The sequence below is a fragment of the Somniosus microcephalus genome, chromosome 12 (assembly GCF_052327205.1).
Source record: "Somniosus microcephalus isolate GS21.2 chromosome 12, FLI_Smic_1.0, whole genome shotgun sequence".
Lineage (NCBI taxonomy): Eukaryota > Metazoa > Chordata > Chondrichthyes > Squaliformes > Somniosidae > Somniosus > Somniosus microcephalus.
The window spans coordinates 167201753-167221226 of record NC_140998.1 but is presented as its reverse complement, the minus strand read 5'-3'; the positions used below and the strand labels follow the sequence as shown (position 1 = coordinate 167221226).

At 45.8% G+C, this 19474-nt stretch overlaps 1 protein-coding gene across 5 annotated transcripts in view; it reads left to right on the top strand.

Moving 5' to 3' along the window:
• The window catches only part of ttbk2a (tau tubulin kinase 2a), a 262791-nt gene that overhangs the window by 189269 nt on the left and 54048 nt on the right, over positions 1–19474 (top strand). For all 5 annotated transcript variants that reach the window (XM_086003795.1, XM_086003794.1, XM_086003797.1 and 2 more), the window contains one exon: positions 13586–13797. In XM_086003795.1, coding sequence (XP_085859921.1) covers positions 13586–13797 — 212 coding nt within the window. The remainder of the gene's footprint in view (positions 1–13585; positions 13798–19474) is intronic.

Sequence of the window (19474 nt, the reverse complement as noted above, 5' to 3'; positions counted from 1 at the left end):
GAAGATTCACCAGACTGATACCTGGGATGGCAGGAATGACGTATGAGGATTGTGTCGATTGGGCTTATACTCGCTGGAGTTTAGAAGAATGAGAGGGGATCTCGTTGAAACTTATAATATTCTAACGGGACTAGATGCAGGAAGAATGTTCCCGATGGCGGGGGAGTCCAGAACCAGGGGTCACAATCTAAAGATAAGGGGTAAGCCATTTAGGAAAGAGATGAGGAGGAATTTCTTCACCCAGAGAGTGGTGAACCTGTGGAATTCTCTACCACAGAAAGCAGTTGAGGCCAATTCATTAAATATATTCAAGAAGGAGTTGGATATATTTCTTAAGGCTAAAGGGATCAAGGGATATGGGGAGAAAGCAGGGACAGGGTACTGAGTTTGGATGATCAGCCATGATCTCATTGAATGGCGGAGCAGGCTCGAGGGGCCGAATGGCGTACTCCTGCTCCTATCTTCTATGTTTCTATGTCGCCATTTTCATATCTGATGTTTTTCATTTTCCTGCTTGAGCCTGTATTGGACTTGACTTATTAATATAGGAATCTCAAGATCTGGAATCACTAACGATTTTATGAAGCTACTTACCAACACTAACCCAGTTGTCTTCTCTTCTTAGGCAGTCCCTCGGCACCGAGGATGACTTGCTTCCACATTAAAAATGAGTTCTCAGGTGACTGAGTCCAATGTGGGACCTGCAGTCTCTGTCACAGGTGGGGCAGACGGTGGTTGAAGGGGCAGGTGGGTGGGGTGCTTGGATTGACGTGCACTCCTTGCGCTGCCTGCACTTGGCTTCCGGTTGCTCCCGGCGAAGAGACTCGGTGTTCGGCGCCTTCCCGGATGCTTCTCCTCCACTTTGTGCAGTCTTGGGCTAGGGATTCCCAGGTGTTGGTGGGGGATGTTGCACTTTTTCAAGGAGGCTTTGAGGGTGTCCTTGAAGCGTTTCCTCTGCCCACCTGGGGCTCTCTTGCTGTGCCGGGGCTCCGAGTATAGCGCTTGTTTTGGGAGTCTCGTATTGGGCATGTGGACAGTGTGACCCGTCCATCGGAGCTGATCGAGCGTGGTCAAAGCTTCGATGCTGGGGATGTTGGCCTGAGCAAGAACACTGGCGTTGGTGCGCCTATCTTGCCAATGGATTTGCAGGATCTTGCGGAGGCAGCGTTGGTGGTACCTCTCCAGTGCTTTGAGGTGCCTGCTGTACATGGTCCATGTCTCTGAGGCATACAGCAGAGCAGGTTTCACTGCTGCTCTGGAGACCCATGAGCTCAGTGCCAGATTTGAGGTCCTGGTCTTCAAACACACTCTTCCTCAGGCGACCGAAGGCTGCACTGGCACACTGAAGGCGGTGTTGGACTTCGTCGTCGACGTCTGCCCTTGTTGACAGTAGGCTCCTGAGGTATGGAAAGTGGTCCACGTTGTCCAAGGCCTTGTCGTGGATTTTGATCATCGGGGGGCAGTACTGTGTGGCGGGGGCAGGTTGGTAGAGGACCTTTGTTTTACGAATGTTTAGTGTGAGGCCCATGCTTTCGTACGCTTCGGTGAAGGTGTTGACGATAGTTTGGAGTTCGACCTTCGAGTGAGCGCAGACACAAGCGTCGTCTGCGTACTGTAATTCGATGACAGAGGATGGGACGACCTTGGATCTGGACTGGAGGCAACGGAGGTTGAACAGTTTCCTGTTTGTTCTGTAAATTAGCTCCATTCCAGTGGGGAGCTTACTGAGGGTGAGATGGAGCATTGTAGCAAGGAAGATCGAGAAGAGCGTTGGTGCGATGACACAGCCTTGCTTGCCCCCGGTTCGTACGTGAATTGGGTCTAGTGGAACCGTTGGTCAGGATCACGGCTTGCATGTCGTGAAGCAGGCGGAGGATGGTGACAAACTTTTGAGGGCAGCCGAATTTGAGGAGGCTACTCCATAATCCCTCACGGCTGACTGTGTCGAAGGTTTTTGAGCTCAAAGAAGGCCATGTACAGCGGTTGGTGCTGTTCCCTGCATTTCTCTTGTAATTGACGTGTGGTGAAGATCATGTCCATTGTGCCCCTTAGTGGGCGGAATCCGCATTGCGACTCTGAGAGGAGCTCTTCGGCCACTGGGAGAAGGCGATTGAGGAGGATTCTTGCAATGACTTTCCCTGTGGCAGACAGCAGGGAAACTCCTCTGTAATTACTGCAATCGGACTTGTCACCTTTCTTGAAGATGGTCACAATTATGGTGTCTCTGAGATCCCCTGGCATGCTCTCCTCCTTCCAGATAAGAGAAATCAGTTCATGAAATCGTGCCAGTAGTGCTTCTCCGCCATGCTTTAGTGCCTCGGCGGGGATTCCATCTGCTCCTGAGGCCTTGTTGTTCTTCAGTTGTCGGATGGCCTTTTCAACCTCATGCCGGGCTGGGGTTGTGCTGAGATGGTCGCGGGTGGCATGCTGTGGGATGGAGTTGAGGACACTCGTGTCGAAGACAGTCGCCGTTGGGGAGATCTTCGAAGTGCTCCTTCCAGCGGGCACTGACTGCCTCTCTGTCCTTGATGAGTACTCTCAGTTCTTGGCCCGCAATGGGGTAGGGCCTTGGATGCTTGGGCCGTAGATGGTCTTGACTGCGCAGTTGTACCATGTAGAGCTCATTTTCTATTATGTTCAAGAACCATAATTAGATTGTTAGTCATAAGCTCTGAAATTTGCTTGTTGTGTCATAATTGGCCATTTGTTTCCAGGGACTGATCAAATTAGAATTGAACTCTGTTAGTTGTCCTGAAATATAGAATAGCCTCCATTCGTTTCCACGGAAATTGTTCTTGATTTTGTGAAACATTTGAGTAATTACTATGCTATATCTGCTTTCAATATGCTTTTTAAGAAGCAGCTAGAAACATAGTGATGGGCCTTCAATAACCACAAAACTAGAAGTTATAGACTTAAACAAGTTGGCTTTTAATCACTAAGATCAGAGCTAACATCTCAACACGCCGACTGGTTCACAGGAATGAGTCATACAGATCCTGGGATCTTTATGTAAGAGACGTCAGGGGCGGAGCCAAGCGCCAAGACCTGGAACCTCCCAGGTTAGTCGGGAAAGAGGAAGTGAAACTATACACAGTGGGGGAGGGTAATATACATGAGTGCAAAACGAATACAGGATCGAGATAAACAGATTTCATTACATTAACCCCTTCTATAGATTTAGTCCATCGGGGTGATGTTTCTTAAAAGTTGGTATAAGTGAGTCTGTCAGGAGGGTTTGCAGTTCTCCGTGATCGGCGCAAAGCCGGTTGGGGTGCCTCTAGGGGAGTGGATTCTGGTTCCTCTGCTGTCCGGGCCTCCGCAGTGTCTTCCAAGTTATCTGCAGTGTCCTCCAGGTTAAAGTTGGGTATTGATGCCTCTGGGCATCCTGTCTCTTTGTAGTGTAGGTCTTCATCGGGTAGTCTCCCATCGTTCTCTCCGCTCCCCGAGGGAGCGAGGTCTTTTATGGAAACAGTGTCCTCTCGCCCGTCAGAGTATTCGATATAGGCGTACTGAGGGTTTGCATGGAGGAGCTGTACCTTTTCCACAAGGGGGTCCGTTTTATGGCCTCTCACGTGCTTCCGCAATAGTACTGTCCCCGGAGACGTCAGCCACGCGGGTAGAGATATGCCCAAGATGGATTTCCGGGGGAAAACGAACATCTTTTCGTGAGGGGTAGCGTTAGTGGCAGTACATAACAGAGACCTTATGGAGTGGAGCACGTCTGGGAGGACTTCCTGCCAGCGGGAGGTCGGAAGGCCTTTTGACTTTAAGGCTAACGTGACAGCCTTCCAAACAGTAGCATTCTCCCTTTCCACTTGCCCATTACCCCGGGGGTTGTAGCTAGTGGTTCTGCTAGTGGCTATCCCCTTCGAGAGCAAGAACTGGCGCAGCTCGTCACTCATGAATGACGCCCCCCTATCGCTGTGTATGTAGTTCGGCATGCCAAACATGCAGAATAGATTACCGAGACACTTGATGACCGTGGCACTGGTCATGTCTGGGCAGGGAATGGCGAAGGGGAAGCGGGAATATTCATCAATGATATTGAGGAAGTATACGTTACGGTCGGCAGAGGGAAGGGGTCCCTTGAAGTCCAGACTTAGGCGCTCGAATGGCCGTGTGGCTTTGATAAGGTGTGCACGGTCAGGCCTGTAGAAACGAGGCTTGCATTCCGCACAGATGCGGCAGGCTCTGGTCATTGCCATGACCTCCTCGATGGAGTGGGGCAGATTGCGGGACTTTATAAAATGGTATAGTCGGGTGACCCCTGGGTGACAGAGGTCGTTGTGGAGACCCTGTAATTTGTCCGTATGAATGCTGGCACACATTCCCCGCGATAGGGCGTCTGGGGGTTCATTAAGGGCTCCCGGCCTGTACATAATATCATAGTCGAACGTGGATAGTTCGATCCTCCACCTGAGTATTTTGTCATTCTTGATTTTCCCCCTTTGTTTGTTATTAAACATGAAAGCCACCGACCGCTGGTCGGTAAGCAGGGTGAAACGTTTGCCGGCTAGGTAGTGTCCCCAGTGCCGCACTGCCTCCACTATAGCCTGTGCCTCCTTCTCGACAGAAGAGTGCCTGATTTCAGGTCCCTGAAAGGTTCGGGAGAAGAAGGCCACAGGTCTCCCAGCCTGATTGAGGGTCGCAGCTAAGGCAAAGTCTGACGCATCGCTTTCGACTTGAAAGGGAATGCATTCGTCCACTGCACACACTGCAGCCCTTTTAATGTCCTGTTTAATACTGGTGAAAGCCTCCCGAGCTTCAGCTGATAGTGGGAAGGACGTCGATTTAATGAGGGGTCGGGCCTTATCAGAGTAATTGGGCACCCATTGGGCATAATACGAAAAAAATCCCAGGCACCTTTTTAAAGCTTTGGGATTGTGTGGCAGGGGCAGTTCCTTTAGGGGGCGTAATCGGTCAGGGTCCGGTCCAATTACCCCATCTTCCACCACACAGCCGAGGATACAGAGACGGGTTGTGTTGAAGACACATTTGTCTTCGTTGTAGGTTAGATTCAGCTTTAGGGCAGTTTTTAAAAATCTCGCAAGATTTAGATCGTGGTCTTGCTGGTTGTGCCCGCAGATAGTGACATTGTCCAGATAGGGGTAGGTAGCTTGTAGTTTATTCTCGTCAACCATGCGGTCCATCTCACGTTGGAAGACCGAGACCCCATTTGTTACCCCGAAGGGCACTCTGAGAAAATGGTAGAGGTGCCCGTTCGCCTCGAAGGCGGTGTATGGGCGGTCCTCCGTTCTAATGGGGAGCTGGTGATATGTGGATTTGAGGTCGATAGTCGAGAAGACTCGGTATTGCGCAATCTGGTTGACCATTTCTGATATGCGGGGTAAAGGGTAGGCGTCCAGTTGGGTATAAATATTAACAGTCTGGCTGTAGTCAATTACCATCCGTTTCTTTTCGCTATTTTTAACTATGACTACTTGGGCACGCCACGGGCTGGTACTGCATTCAATAATGCCTTCCCGCAGGAGTCTGTCCACTTCCGCCTTGATAAAGTGTCTGTCTTCCAGACTGTACCGTCTACTTTTGGTCGCTATGGGCCGACAGTTCGGAGCGACATTAGCGAATAAAGAGGGCGGGCTGATTTTTAAGGTTGCTAGGCCACAGACTGTGAGTGGCGGCTGGGACCCGCCATATGCTAGCGTGACACTTTCGTGGTGGCACTGGAAGTCCAGGCCCAAGATTACATTAACAGAGTTCTGGCATCACGAGGAGTTTAAAATCCTTGTAGTCCGTGCCTTTTACAGTCAGTGTTACCACACAGTAGCCCAAAATGTCCGAAGTGTGGGGCTTAGCAGCCATAGCAATTCTGCTCCGTGTAGGGGTTACCGTTAATGAGTGCCACCGTACCAGGCTAGGGTGGATAAAACTCTCGGTACTCCCACAGTCAATTAAAGATTTCGTTAAATTCCCGTTTACCTGTATGTCCATCATGGATTTTGTCAACGGGTGTGGCCTAGATTGATCCACCGTGATCGAAGCCACTGTTGGGTCCTGGGCGGCCGTTGAGTCGGGAAAAGATGGCGGATCCCAAGATGGCAGCCCGCACAGCACGCACGAGGCGGTGACGGAGTTGGAAATCGGATTCCCCCTGCAGACTTTGCTAAAATGCCCCTTTTTCTTACATTTGAAGCATGTAGTGTCCTTCGCTGGGCATCGTTGTCTGGGGTGCTTGGCCTGGCCGCAGAAGTAGCATTTCGGGCCTCGAGACATTGCCGCTGTAGTAGGACTCCTGGGTGAACTTCTGTGTGGGGTCTCCGGCGGCGTAGAGCTGGTCTGAGACCTGGATGGGGAAGATGGCTGATTCCAAAATGGCGGCCCCCTCGGCGCGCACGAGGCGGTGAGGGCCACATGGCCGGAAGAATAAGAGTCAGAGTTTCTCTGGGCCACGTCCAGCGATCGCGCAGTGGCCACTGCCTTTTTTAAGTCCAGGACCTCCTTCTCCAGCAGTCTCTGCCGGATATAATTCGATTTGAGGCCCGTGATGAAGGAATCGCGGACCAATTCGTCAGAGTGCGCGTTGGCCGTCACGGCCTTGCAGTTACAGTCCCGGACCAGGTCCTTTAGGCCCTGTAAGAAATCGTCCATTGATTCCTCTGGTCGCTGCCTGCGTGTAGCCAGCAGATGTCTGGCGTACACTTCGTTTACCGGCCTCTGGTATTGGGCCTTCAGGATAGTGATGGCCTCCGTGTAAGAGGTGGCGTCCCGGATGAACGAATAAATCCGATGACTTACGCGAGTCGTCAGTAGACTCAGTTTATCTACCTCGCTAGCAGATGAGGCCCCCGCGAAGAGTTCGAAGCATTTGAGCCAGTGTCCAAATTGATTTGATGCTTCAGCAGAATGTGGATCCAAGTCCAGACGCTCTGGTTTTAGGAGTCGATCCATCCTAGTATTCTTTAGTGATTAAAATTGATGGGCCTTCAATAACCACAAAACTAGAAGTTATAGACTTAAACAAGTTGGCTTTTAATCACTAAGATCAGAGCTAACATCTCAACACGCCGACTGGTTCACAGGAATGAGTCAGACAGATCCTGGGATCTTTATGTAAGAGACGTCAGGGGCGGAGCCAAGCGCCAAGACCTGGAACCTCCCAGGTTAGTCGGGAAAGAGGAAGTGAAACTGTAAACAGTGGGGGAGGGTAATATACATGAGTGCAAAACGAATACAGGATCGAGACAAACAGATTTCATTACACATAGAAACATAGAAGATAGGAGCAGGAGTAGGCCATTCGGCCCCTCGAGCCTGCTCCGCCATTCAATGGGATCATGGCTTATCATCCAAATTCAGTACCCTGTTCCTGCCTTCTCTCCATATCCCTTGATCCCTTTAGCCTTAAGAAATATATCTAACTCCTTCTTGAATATATTTAATGAATTGGCCTCTACTGCCGCCTTTGGTAGAGAATTCCACAGGTTCACCACTCTCTGGGTGAAGAAATTCTTCCTTATCTCTGTCTTAAATGGCTTACCCCTTATCCTTAGACTGTGACCCCTGGTTCTGGATTCCTGGGTCATCGGGAACATCCTTCCTGCATCTAGTCTGTCTAGTCCTGTTAGAATTTTATAAGTTTCAATGAGATCCCCTCTCATTCTTCTAAACTCCAGCGAGTACAAGCCCAATCGACCCAATCTCTCCTCATACGTCATTCCTGCCATCCCAGGTATCAACCTGGTGAATCTTCGCTGCACTCCTTCCATGGCAAGAACATCCTTCCTCAGATAAGGCGACCAAAACTGCACACAATACTCAAGATGTGGTCTCACCAAGGCCCTGTACAACTGCAGCAAGTCATCCTTGTTCCTGTACTCGAACCCTCTCACTACGAAGGCCAACATACCATTTGCCTTCTTATCCGCCTGCTGCACCTGCTTGCTTACCTTCAGCGACTGGTGCACAAGGACGCCCAGGTCTCGTTGCACTTCCCCTTCTCCCAATCTATTGCCATTCAGATAATCTGCCTTCCTGTTTTTGACACCAAAGTGGATAACCTCGCATTTATCCACCCGACTGTTGTCTAGGAGAACTGGATTCAACATTTCCCTACGAAGTATTTAACCTTTACTGACATCCCAGAGATGTCTATTTTTGATCTGTGGGAGGCAACTGAAGCCAACTTCAGTGAGAACCATTTTCCTTTGCCCCATATAAAATAATACTGAGTACACCGTCATACCCCCTTCAAAATGGACAACATGTTTGGGATTAAATCCTTAACTTGCGATCTGTTAAGCTCCGACTTGACAGATCATCCGCTCTGACTGACTGTATTATCTTCATTGCTGGCGCAGAGTTGGGCTAATTGCCCACCAACTGCCCTCCAATGTAATTTGATTCATTGATTACTTGCTCTAAAGGAACATTTTATGTAGAGGGATAAGGTAGAGAGCAAAATAACAGAAAATGCTGGAAACACTCAGTAGGTCGGGCAGCATCGTAGAGAGAGAAACAGAGTTAACAATGACCTTTCGTCGGAAATGGAAAAAGTTAGAGATGTAACAGATTTTTATCTCTTAACTTTTTCCAGTTCAGACAAAGGGTTATCGACCTGAAACGTTAACTCTGTTTCTCTCTCCACGATGCTGCCTGACCTGCTGAGTGTTTCCAGCATTTTCTGTTGTTTCAGATTTCCTGCATCCGCAGTGTTTTGCTAAAGTAGAGAGCAACTTTGTTAGAATGATCGCAATGTAAAAAAAAATGTCATACCCAAGTATAAAAGTTTAGATAGCTAGTGATTTTATTGCGGATCTGCTAGAAAATTTGAGTCTTTTCCCTTACATAAGAACATAAGAAATAGGAGCAGGAGTAGGCCAATCGGCCCCTCGAGCCTGCTCCGCCATTCAATAAGATCATGGCTGATCTGATCCTAACCGCCAATCTACTATCACAGAACCATCTCCTGAATCTAACAGAATTAGACATACGAAATAGGAGCAGGATCAGGCTACACGGCCCCTGGGCCCACTCCGCTACCCACAGGGCCATGACCGATCCGAACCTAGACTCTCATGTCCAAATTCCTGCCCGCTCCCCGTACCCCTTAATTCCCTTTACTTCTAGGAAACTGTCTATTTCTGTTTTAAATTTATGTAATGATGTAGCTTCTACAGCTTTTTGGGGCAGCATATTCCATGGACCTACCACCCTCTGAGTGAAGTAGTTCCTCCTCATCTCAGTTTTGAAAGAGCAGCCCCTTATTCTAAGACTATGCCCCCTAGTTCTAGTTTCACCCATCATCGGGAACATCCTCCCCGCATCCACCCGATCCAACCCCTTCACAATCTTATATGTTTCAATAAGATCGCCTCTCATTCTTCTGAACTCCAATGAGTAGAGTCCCAATCTACCCAACCTCTCCTCATATGTCCATCCCCTCATCCCCGGGATTAACCGAGTGAACCTTCTTTGTACTGACTCGAGAGCAAGTATGTCTTTTCTTAAGTATGGACACCAAAACTGTATGCAGTATTCCAGGTGCAATTGCTTCTTCCTGCAAAAGTTTGCAAATATATCTAAATATGCAATTCAATGTCAATATTACCAGCTCAGGATTAATAAATATGCAAATAAACCGCTAGCCTCTAGGACAACAGTGCAGTAAAACAAGAGACATTTCCTTAAACTCTGAGGGAATCAAGCCCCTTGCCACTCTCAGCATGTTGGATGCATCCGGTACCTCAGCTTTACGCTGCGCTCCTGGGCTCCGTGATGCACTACGCTGCACACAACTCTGCAGCGTCTGACAGCAGGTTTACGTGCGGGGCCTCACACCAGGTAAGTGCGAACGCCGCCGACTGCAATTTCAGGGCCATTATCCAAAACATTGTTCGATTAAAAGTCTGGAAAGAGAGCATTAGAAAGGAAGCATTAGAACAGCAACTCTTGTCGTTTTGGCCGGTACCCTGCCCTAACATAAGCACCCTCGAGGCTAAGAAGATAAATGCTCCTTTACCATCTGAGCTGGAATTTGTTTACTGTAGAACATAAATCTACTATAATGAGCACAAGAAAATCAATAAACCTTGGATGTCTGAGACGCCTCGAATAGGAACAATTTTATTACTAGTGGCTCTTCCGTGACTTTGCTTGTGGCAAGTTGCAGGATACACTGTTTGATGCTGTGTAATGTACAATATATTACCAGGGCCATTGTCTTAGGGTGATTGAATAGGTGAAATTGTGTTTTTATCACGGGTGTCGGCCTTGACTCAGTGGTAGCACTCTGTCCACTGAGTCAGAAGGTCGTGCATTAAAGTCCCACTGCAGAGACTTGAGCACGTAATCTGGGCTGACACTCCAGTGTAGTGCTGAGGGAGTGCACTGTCGGAGGTGCCGTTTTTCAGATAAGACGTTAAACCAAGGCACCGACTGCCCTCTTGGGTAGATGTAAAAAAAAATCCCATTGCACTATTCGAACAAGAGCAGAGGAGTTCTCCCTGGTGTCCTGGCCAATATTTATCCTTCAAACAGCACCACTAAAACAGATTTTCTGGTCACGATTACTGTTTGTGGGACCGTGCTGTGCGCAAATTGGCTGCAGCGTTTCCTACATTACAACAGTGACTACACTTCAAAAGTACTTAATTGGCTGTAAAGCGATTTGGGATGTTCTGATAACAAATAGAAGCAGGAGTAGGCCATTCGACCCATCGAGCCTGCTCCGCCATTCAGTAAAATCATGGCTGATCTACCTCAACTCCACTTTCCTGCACTATCCCCATATCCCTTGATTCCCTTAGTATCCAACAATCTGTCGATCTCTGTCTTGAATATGCTCAACAAGCTGAGCATCCACAGCTCTCTGGGGTAGAGAATTCCAAAGACACTCAACCCTTTGAGTGAAGAAATTTCTCCTCATTTCAGTCCTAAATGGCTGACCCCTTATTCTGAGACTGTCAATCTCTATGAATTTTATGTTTCAATGGGATCACACCTCATTCTTCTAAACTCTAAGGAATATAGGCCTGATGTTGTGAAAGGCGCTATATGAATGCAAGTCTTTTTATTTTAATTAGCTCTGTTGCATAAATTATTTTATATAAATTTATATTTTTGGTAACTTTTTTATGCTCATCAAGATCAAGGATTTCAGTGCTGGATAATGAAACTTTTTAAATTTTGGCATAATGCAAGCAATGAAAGGTCCAAGGACAGGCAAGTTCAGTTGTATAGAGAATAAAGCTACCATAGAATTTCACAGCACTGTACAAGGCCATTCAGTCCATCACAACTGTGCTGGCTCTCTAAATGAGTCATCCATTTTGTCCCTTACCCTGAATATTCCTTCCAGGCTCCAGCCTTCAACTGCCTCCCACGTGCATAATCCAGAATTGCCGCCCTTTATTTCTTCCTCACCTCTACCTCCTCGCTCTCTTCCAGCCTGAATTCCTAACCTCCACTTGCTCTCTCAGTTGTGTCTTCCATCTCCTCACAGATAACATTTCTCTGCCCGATCCTGGTAACTTGTTGCCTGCCATCTTGCTGTGCAAGGCTTTTATAGCCAGTTACAATAAAAAAGGTGAGAAAATTTGATTCCCAGGTAAAGGAAAAATATAGTAATTAAGGCCACTGATTGACGGGCTTCATGGAAAAATGGCCTGAATCTCTCAATTCAATCCCTAGTGTACTCGTAAAAATGTAAGTGCCATGCAACAAAAATGGAATTTGACATATTCAGTCACCATAACCCACCAGGCCATGGAAGCAGGGTTCACTGTTGGTTTGTTAATCAGCCTGTGAACTATAAACCAGTGGCCCTGATAATACATTGCATGATATCCTGTTATAAAATATACTCTGATTTCCCTGTGAACAATTACAAAAGAGAGCTGCAATCAACACAAGGCAAAGTAGGACAACTAATTGTGAATGATTTTAGTTATTACATGCTCCAATTATTAGATTATGAAAATGAACACAATTTTTATTTTAAATGTGAGGCAGGCATTATGCTCTCACTGGTTTAATATGAGGACCCCATGGAGTAATTAAGTACAAGTAATAAAGGCACCAGCTGCTTTTTGTTACTGCCCTACATTAACCTGCCTAAATTTATACATTTTTTGACAGGAAAATTCTTATGGACATAGGCCATGGTATTAAACTTTTAATTTAGCCACAGTGTGTGGGGTTAAATATAAATGTTTATTCTGTAATAAATGTAACACTGCTGCAACCATTTTTTTTTAAATGTGCCATTTCTAACATTGTGAGATGGGTAGATTTTGGCTTCATCTGACACTGATTTATTGCAGATCCTCCCAAAGCCTGTATTTCAGACAACTTGAGCACATTAAAAACTATTGATACTACACAACATTTTAAATGAACATCTAGCCTTCAACTGCCTAGGCCCCAAGCTCTGGCATTCCCTCCCTAAGCCTCTCCACCTCTCTACCTCTCTTTCCTCCTTAAAGACGCTCCGTAAAAACTGCTTCTTTGACCAAGCTTTTGGTCATCTGCCCTAATTTCTTAGGTGGCTCGGTGTCAAATTTTTGTCTTGTAACACTTACGTGAAGCGCCTTGGGACGTTTTACTGCGTTAAAGGCACTATATAAATACACGTTGTTGTTGTTATAGCCAAGTTGTGATGAGACTAAAATAGCAGTTTAAAATGAGAATAATCACTGTATAAACATTGAAAGTGATTTATTTTACAGTAGCAATTAAGTTTTTTGATTAAAACCAGCAGTTTATATAACAACACAAAGCAGAATCTATGCAAAACCCTGGGGCAAGAATAATAATTAGGAGACAACATCAAATAAGCTTCTATTGAAAGATAAATTGATTATCATCTGTATGGTCAGAAAATCTGTAAGAAAGACTTCCAGGATCATTGGTTAATTGGGATGGAGCAACACTGCGATAGCAAGAAATCATTATTTTAAGCTTAAAAATTATGTACCATCATTGCATCTCTGTGTTTCAATGGGGTAGACTAACTTCAGAACAGTTACAGATCTCAGTTTTTGTGCAGTGTGCTTCAAGCTTTATCTACTCTGTTGAAACATGCTTTTTAAAGAAAGAAAGAAAGAACTTGTTTTTAATCTAGCGGTTTGCACAACCTCAGGACGTCCCAGAGCACTTCACAGCCAATGAAGTACTTTTGAAGTATAGTCACTGTTGTAATGTAGGGAAAGGCGGCAGCCAATTTGCGCACAGCAAGCTCCCACAAACAACAATGAAGTAATGACCAGATAATATTTTAATGAGTTTGGTTGAGAGGTGAATACTGACCAGAACACACACTGCTCCACTTTGAATGGGTTCTTTTACATCCACCTGAGAGGGCAAACGGGGCTTCGGTTTACCATCTCATCCGAAGGAATTTTAAAAATGAAATCTACATGTACAAGTAAGGAAGACAAAGCGCTGGCTAAGTAATTGGACAGCTAAATGGGCTGTGAAGAAAAAAAGAGAGAATCAAGTAACAAAAGAGAAAGAAAGGTACATAAGTGGGTGACTGGAAAAGGCTAGTTTATTAGTGGCACTTGGCCATCCTTTGTGGTCCATGTGACAGATGCAGTAAAACATTTTTCTTTTGGAAATGCAGGGCGTTACAGAGGAAGAGAACAGCCACGGTGCTGGAAATGGGCCTCAAAACGGGCCAAGCCTGGGTTCCCCTGTGAAGGTGCGTTCTGAGACCTTACAACCAGATCGGGATGTCCCACTGTTAAGAAAGTTAAGGTCCATACACAGCTTTGAGTTTGAAAAACGTCTCACCTTGGAGCCAAAGCCTAGCACTGATAAATTCTTGGAAGCTTGGTAAGTGTAGGTTTACTTAGTTCTGGCTTAACTTTTTGTTACAAGCATATTCGGCTTTTACTTAAAGGGGAGAACTCGAGAGAATCCCGGTGCTTTTGCTGAACGCTGCTCATTTCTTAATGGAAAAACATGTTTCTCAGGACATCAATTCGACAATGAAAGACATGAATCTCGGTTTGCTTTCCTGACGCAGAAAAATTAACAGTTTTGTAGGTCCCATTCCATCTATAATATCGGATATAGTATTTTTGAAATGGTTACAAATATATGCTTTATGTAGTTTAGAAATCCAAACATTTTGGTTTTGAAACTGGTTTGTTCTATTCTGTTTAGTAAAACTTGGCAGAGCTAAGGGAGCAAAACAGGTGAAGTGGAAAAAAATACACTCACATTTCATTTTCGCACAAAATATTTGCTGCGCATCAGAGACCTGCCGTTTAAGGCCTCGTCCCCTTCAGAACCATTCTGGTGATGTCGTCTGAATCCCACAAGTGGCCCCATTTATTTTAATGAAGTCCCCGACTTTATACCATCCTGTAGCTGGTCCAGAGTTGCGCGACCATAGGATGCAAGCTACCAGCTGAATACTGTTGCATAAGAGAGAGAAGAAGACTTGCATTCCTATAGCGCCAGTCGCAACCTTTGGGCGTCCCAAAGCGCTCCAAAGCCAATGAAGTACTTTTGAAGTGTTGTTACTGTTGTGATATAGGAATAATGTCGTAATGTAATAATTTTAAGTGTTCGGTTAGCATAGAATATGGTGCTTCAATAGAAAGACAAACAAAAAGATGCGCATTCATCAAAATTAAAATGCAATAAACTGCTTTTTAAAACTGTTAATGAAGAAGGTAACTAGAGGCGAGAATTTTCAATATATTGTGCTTATGTTTGTCTTAAAATACTCCTGTGCAGCGCCGTGGGACATTTCACTACGTTAAAGGCACTACATAAAGACAAGTTGTTGTTCCCATTGTGTTTCTGGTGACTGTTTTGTTAATTCTTGAGAAAATGACAAGTCTACTCCATGGGGATGCACTTAGTTGACATTAATGGGGTGTCCCTGCTTTTCTATTCATCAATTAATACGATGTATTCTGGGTACCACAGAAGGACACTTCACTACCATTTTGAGAAATAAAGATATATGGTTTAAAAAAATGTATAGAAACATAGAAGGCAGGAGTAGGCCATTCGGCCCCTCGAGCCTGCTCCGCCATTTAATGAGATCATGGCTGATCATCCAAACTCAGTACCCTGTCCCTGCTTTCTCCCCATATCCCTTGATCCCTTTACCCTTAAGAACTACATCTAACTCCTTGAATATATTTAATGAATTGGCCTCAACTGCCTTGTGTGGCAGAGAATTCCACAGGTTCACCACTCTCTGGGTGAAGAAATTCCATCTCATCTCAGTCCTAAATGGCTTACCCCTTATCCTTAGACTGTGACCCCTGGTTCTGGACTCCCCTGCCATCGGGAACATCCTTCCTGTATCTAGTCTGCCTAGTCCTGTTAGAATTTTATAAGTTTCAATGAGATCCCCTCTCATTCTTCTGAACTCTAGCGAATATAAGCCTAATCGACCCAATCTCTCCTCATACGTCATTCCTGCCATCCCAGGTATCAGTCTAGTGAATCTTCGCTGCACTCTCTCCATGGCAAGAAAATCCTTCCTCAGATGAGGTGACCAAAACTGCACACAATACTCAAGGTGTGGTCTCACCAAGGCCCTGTACAACTGCAGCAAGACATCCTTGCTCCTGTACTCTAATCCTCTCGCTATAAAGGCCAACATACCATTTGCCGCCTTAATCGCCTGCTGCACCTACATGCTTACCTTCAGCGACTGGTGCACAAGGGCACCCAGGTCTCATTGCACTTCCCCTTCTCCCAATCTATTGCCGTTCAGATAATCTGTCTTCCTGTTTTTGCCACCGAAGTGGATAACCTCGCATTTATCCACATTATACTGCATCTGCCACGCATCTGCCCAATCACCCAACCTGTCCAAATCATACTGGAGTTTCTCGGCATCCTCCTCACAGCACACACGCCCACCCAGCTTTGTGTCGTCTGCAAACTTGGACATATTACATCTAGTTCTCTTGTCTAGATCATTTATTTATATATATATATTGTGAATAGCTGGGGTCCTAGCACCGATCCCTGCGGTACCCCACTAGTCACTGCCTGCCACTCGGAAAAAGACCCGTTTATTCCAACTCTTTGCTTCCTGTCTGCCAACCAGTTCTCTACCCAAGACCGTACCTTACCCCCAATCCCATGTGCTTTAACTTTACACACTAATCTCTTATGCGGGACCTTATCGAAAGCCTTCTGAAAGTCCAAATACACCACATCCACTGGTTCTCCCTTATCTATTCTACCAGTTACATCCTCAAAAAATTCCAGTAGATTAGTCAAACATGGTTTACCTTTTGTAAATCCATGTTGACTTTGTCCGATCCTGTCACTGTTTTCCAAGTGTTCTGCTATTATATCTTTTATAATGGACTCTAGCTTTTTCCCCACTACCGATGTCAGACTTAGCGTTCTGTAATTCCCCGTTTTCACTCTACCACTTTTTTTAAATAGTGGGGTTACATTAGCTATCCTCCAATCCATGGGAACTGTTCCAAAATTCTGTGGACTCTGGAAGATGACCAGCACTGCATCTACTATTTCTAGGGCCACTTCCTTAAGTACCCTAGGATGTAGATTATCAGGCCCTGGGGATTTAGCGGCCTTCAATCCCGTCAATTTCCCTAACACCATTTCCCTACAAATACTGATTTCATTCAATTCCTCCCTCTCATTAGACCCTATGTTCCCCGACATCTCTGGGAGGTTATTTGTATCCTCTGAAGACAGAACCAAAGTATGTATTTAATTGGTCAGCCATTTCTTTGTTCCCCATTATAAATTCCCCTGATTCTGACTGCAAGGGACCTACGCGTGACTTCACCAATCTTTTTCTCTTCACATATCTATAGAAGCTTTTAGTCAGTTTTTATGTTCCCTGCAAGCTTACTCTCAATCTATTTTCCCCCTCTTAATTAATCCCTTTGTCCTCCTTTGCTGAATCCTAAACTGCTCCCAATCCTCAGGTTTGCTGCTTTTTCTGGCCAAATTATATGTCCTCTCCTTGAATCTTATGCTATCCCTAATTTCCCTTGTTATCCACGGTTGAGTCACCTTTTTTGTTTTATTTTTATGCCAAACCGGGATGAACAAATTCTGTAGTTCATCCATGCGATCTTTAAGTGTTTGCCATTGCCTATCCACCGTCAACCCTTTAAGTAACGTTCCCTAGTCCATCCTAGCCAACTCGTGCCTCATACCATCGTAGTTTCCTTTATTTAAATTCAGGACCCTAGTCTTTGAGTCAACTACTTCACTCTCCATTTTAATTGAAGAATTCATTCATATTATGATCGCTCCTCCCCAAGGGGCCTCGCACAACAAGATTGCTAATTATTCCTTTCTCATTACATAATACCCAGTCTAAGATGGCCTGATATTTAGTTGGTTCCTCAACATATTGGTCCGGGAAACCATCCCCTATACATTCTAGGAATTCCTCCTCCACAGTATTGTTACTAATTTGGTATGCCCAATCTATATGTAGATTAAAGTCACCCATGATAACCGCTGTGCCCTTATTGCACGCGTCTCTAATTTCCCGTTTAATGCCATCCCCAACCTCAGCAGTACTGCTTGGGGGTCTGTATACAACTCCCACTAACGTTTTCTGTCCCTTGGTATTTCTCAGCTCTGCCCATACAGATTCCACATCCTCAGAGCTAATATCCTAATATTGTGTTAATCTCCTCTTTAACCAGCAATGCTACCCCACCTCCTTTTCCTTTTTTTCTTGTCCTTCCTGAATATTAAATACCCCTGGATGTTGAATTCCCAGTCTTGGTCAAACTGGAGCCATGTCTCCGTGATCCCAATTATATCATATCTGCTTACATCTATTTGCGTATTTGCGCAGCTAATTCATCCACCTTATTACGAATGCTCCTCACATTTCAGAAGGCTTTCGATAAGGTCCCACATAAGAGATTAGCGTGCAAAATTAAGGCACATGGGATTGGGGGCAAGGTATTGACTTGGATAGAGAACTGGTTGGCGGACAGAAAGCAAAGAGTTGGAATAAACGGGTCGTTTTCTGAGTGGCAGGCAGTGACTAGTGGGGTACCACAAGGATCGGTCCTAGGACCCCAGCTGTTCACAATATATATTAATGATCGGGACGAGGGAATTGGATGTAATATCTCCAAATTTGCAGACGACACACAGCTGGGTGGGAGGGTAAGCTGTGAGGAGGATGTCGTGAAACTCCAGTACGATTTGGACAGGTTGGGTGATTGGGCAGAAACATGGCAAATGCAGTATAATGTGGATAAATGTGAGGTTATCCACTTTGGTGGCAAAAACAGGAAGGCAGATTATTATTTGAATGGCAATAGATTGGGAGAAGGGGAAGTGCAAAGAGACCTGGGTGTTCTTGTGCACAAGTCGCTGAAGGTAAGCATGCAGGTGCAGCAGGCGGTTAAGAAGGCAAATGGTATGTTGGCCTTCGTAGCAAGAGGGTTCGAGTACAGGAACAAGGATGTCTTGCTACAGTTGTACAGGGCCTTGGTGAGACCACATCTTGAGTATTGTGTGCAGTTTTGGTCGCCTTACCTGAGGAAGGACGTTCTTGCCATGGAAGGAGTGCAGCGAAGATTCACCAGGCTGATACCTGGGATGGCAGGAATGACGTATGAGGAGAGATTGTGTCGATTGGGCTTATACTCACTGGAGTTTAGAAGATTGAGAGGGGATCTCATCGAAACCTATAAAATTCTGTCAGGCCTGGACAGACTAGATGCAGGAAGGCTGTTTTTGATGGCCGGGGAGTCCGGAACCAGGGGTCATAGTCTAAGGATAAGAGGTAAGCCATTTAGGACTGAAATGAGGAGGAATTTCTTCACCCAGAGAGTGATGAACCTGTGGAATTCTCTGCCACAGAGGGCGGTGGAGGCCAGTTCATTAAATATATTCAAGAAAGAGTTGGATATATTTCTTAAGGCTAAAGGGATCAAGGGATATGGGGAGAAGGCAGGGACAGGGTACTGAATTTGGATGATTAGCCATGATCTCATTGAATGGCGGAGCAGGCTCGAAGGGCCGAATGGCCTACTCCTGCTCCTATCTTCTATGTTTCTATGCATTAAGACACAAAGCCTTCAGGATTGATTTTTTAACACTCTTAGTCCTTTTAGAATTATTATTTACTGTGGCCCTGTTTGATTTACACCCTTGATTTCTCTGCCTTCCACTTTTGCTTTTCTCCTTCCTGTCTTTTGTTTCTATCCTTGCTTGCCTTTCCTCTGTCTCCCTGCACAGGTTCCCAACCCCCATGCCATTTTAGTTTAAACCCTCCCCAACGGCACTAGCAAACACCGCCCCCCCCCCCCCCCCCCCCACCCCCCCCATGACATCGGTTCTGGTCCTGCCCAGGTGCAAACCGTCCAGTATGTACTGGTCCCACCTCCCCCAGAACCAGTTCCAATGTCCCTGGAATTTGAATCCCTCCCCCTTGCACCATTCCTCTAGCCACGTATTCATCTGAAATATCCTTCTATTTCTACTCTGACTAGCACGTGGAACTGGTAGCAATCCTGAG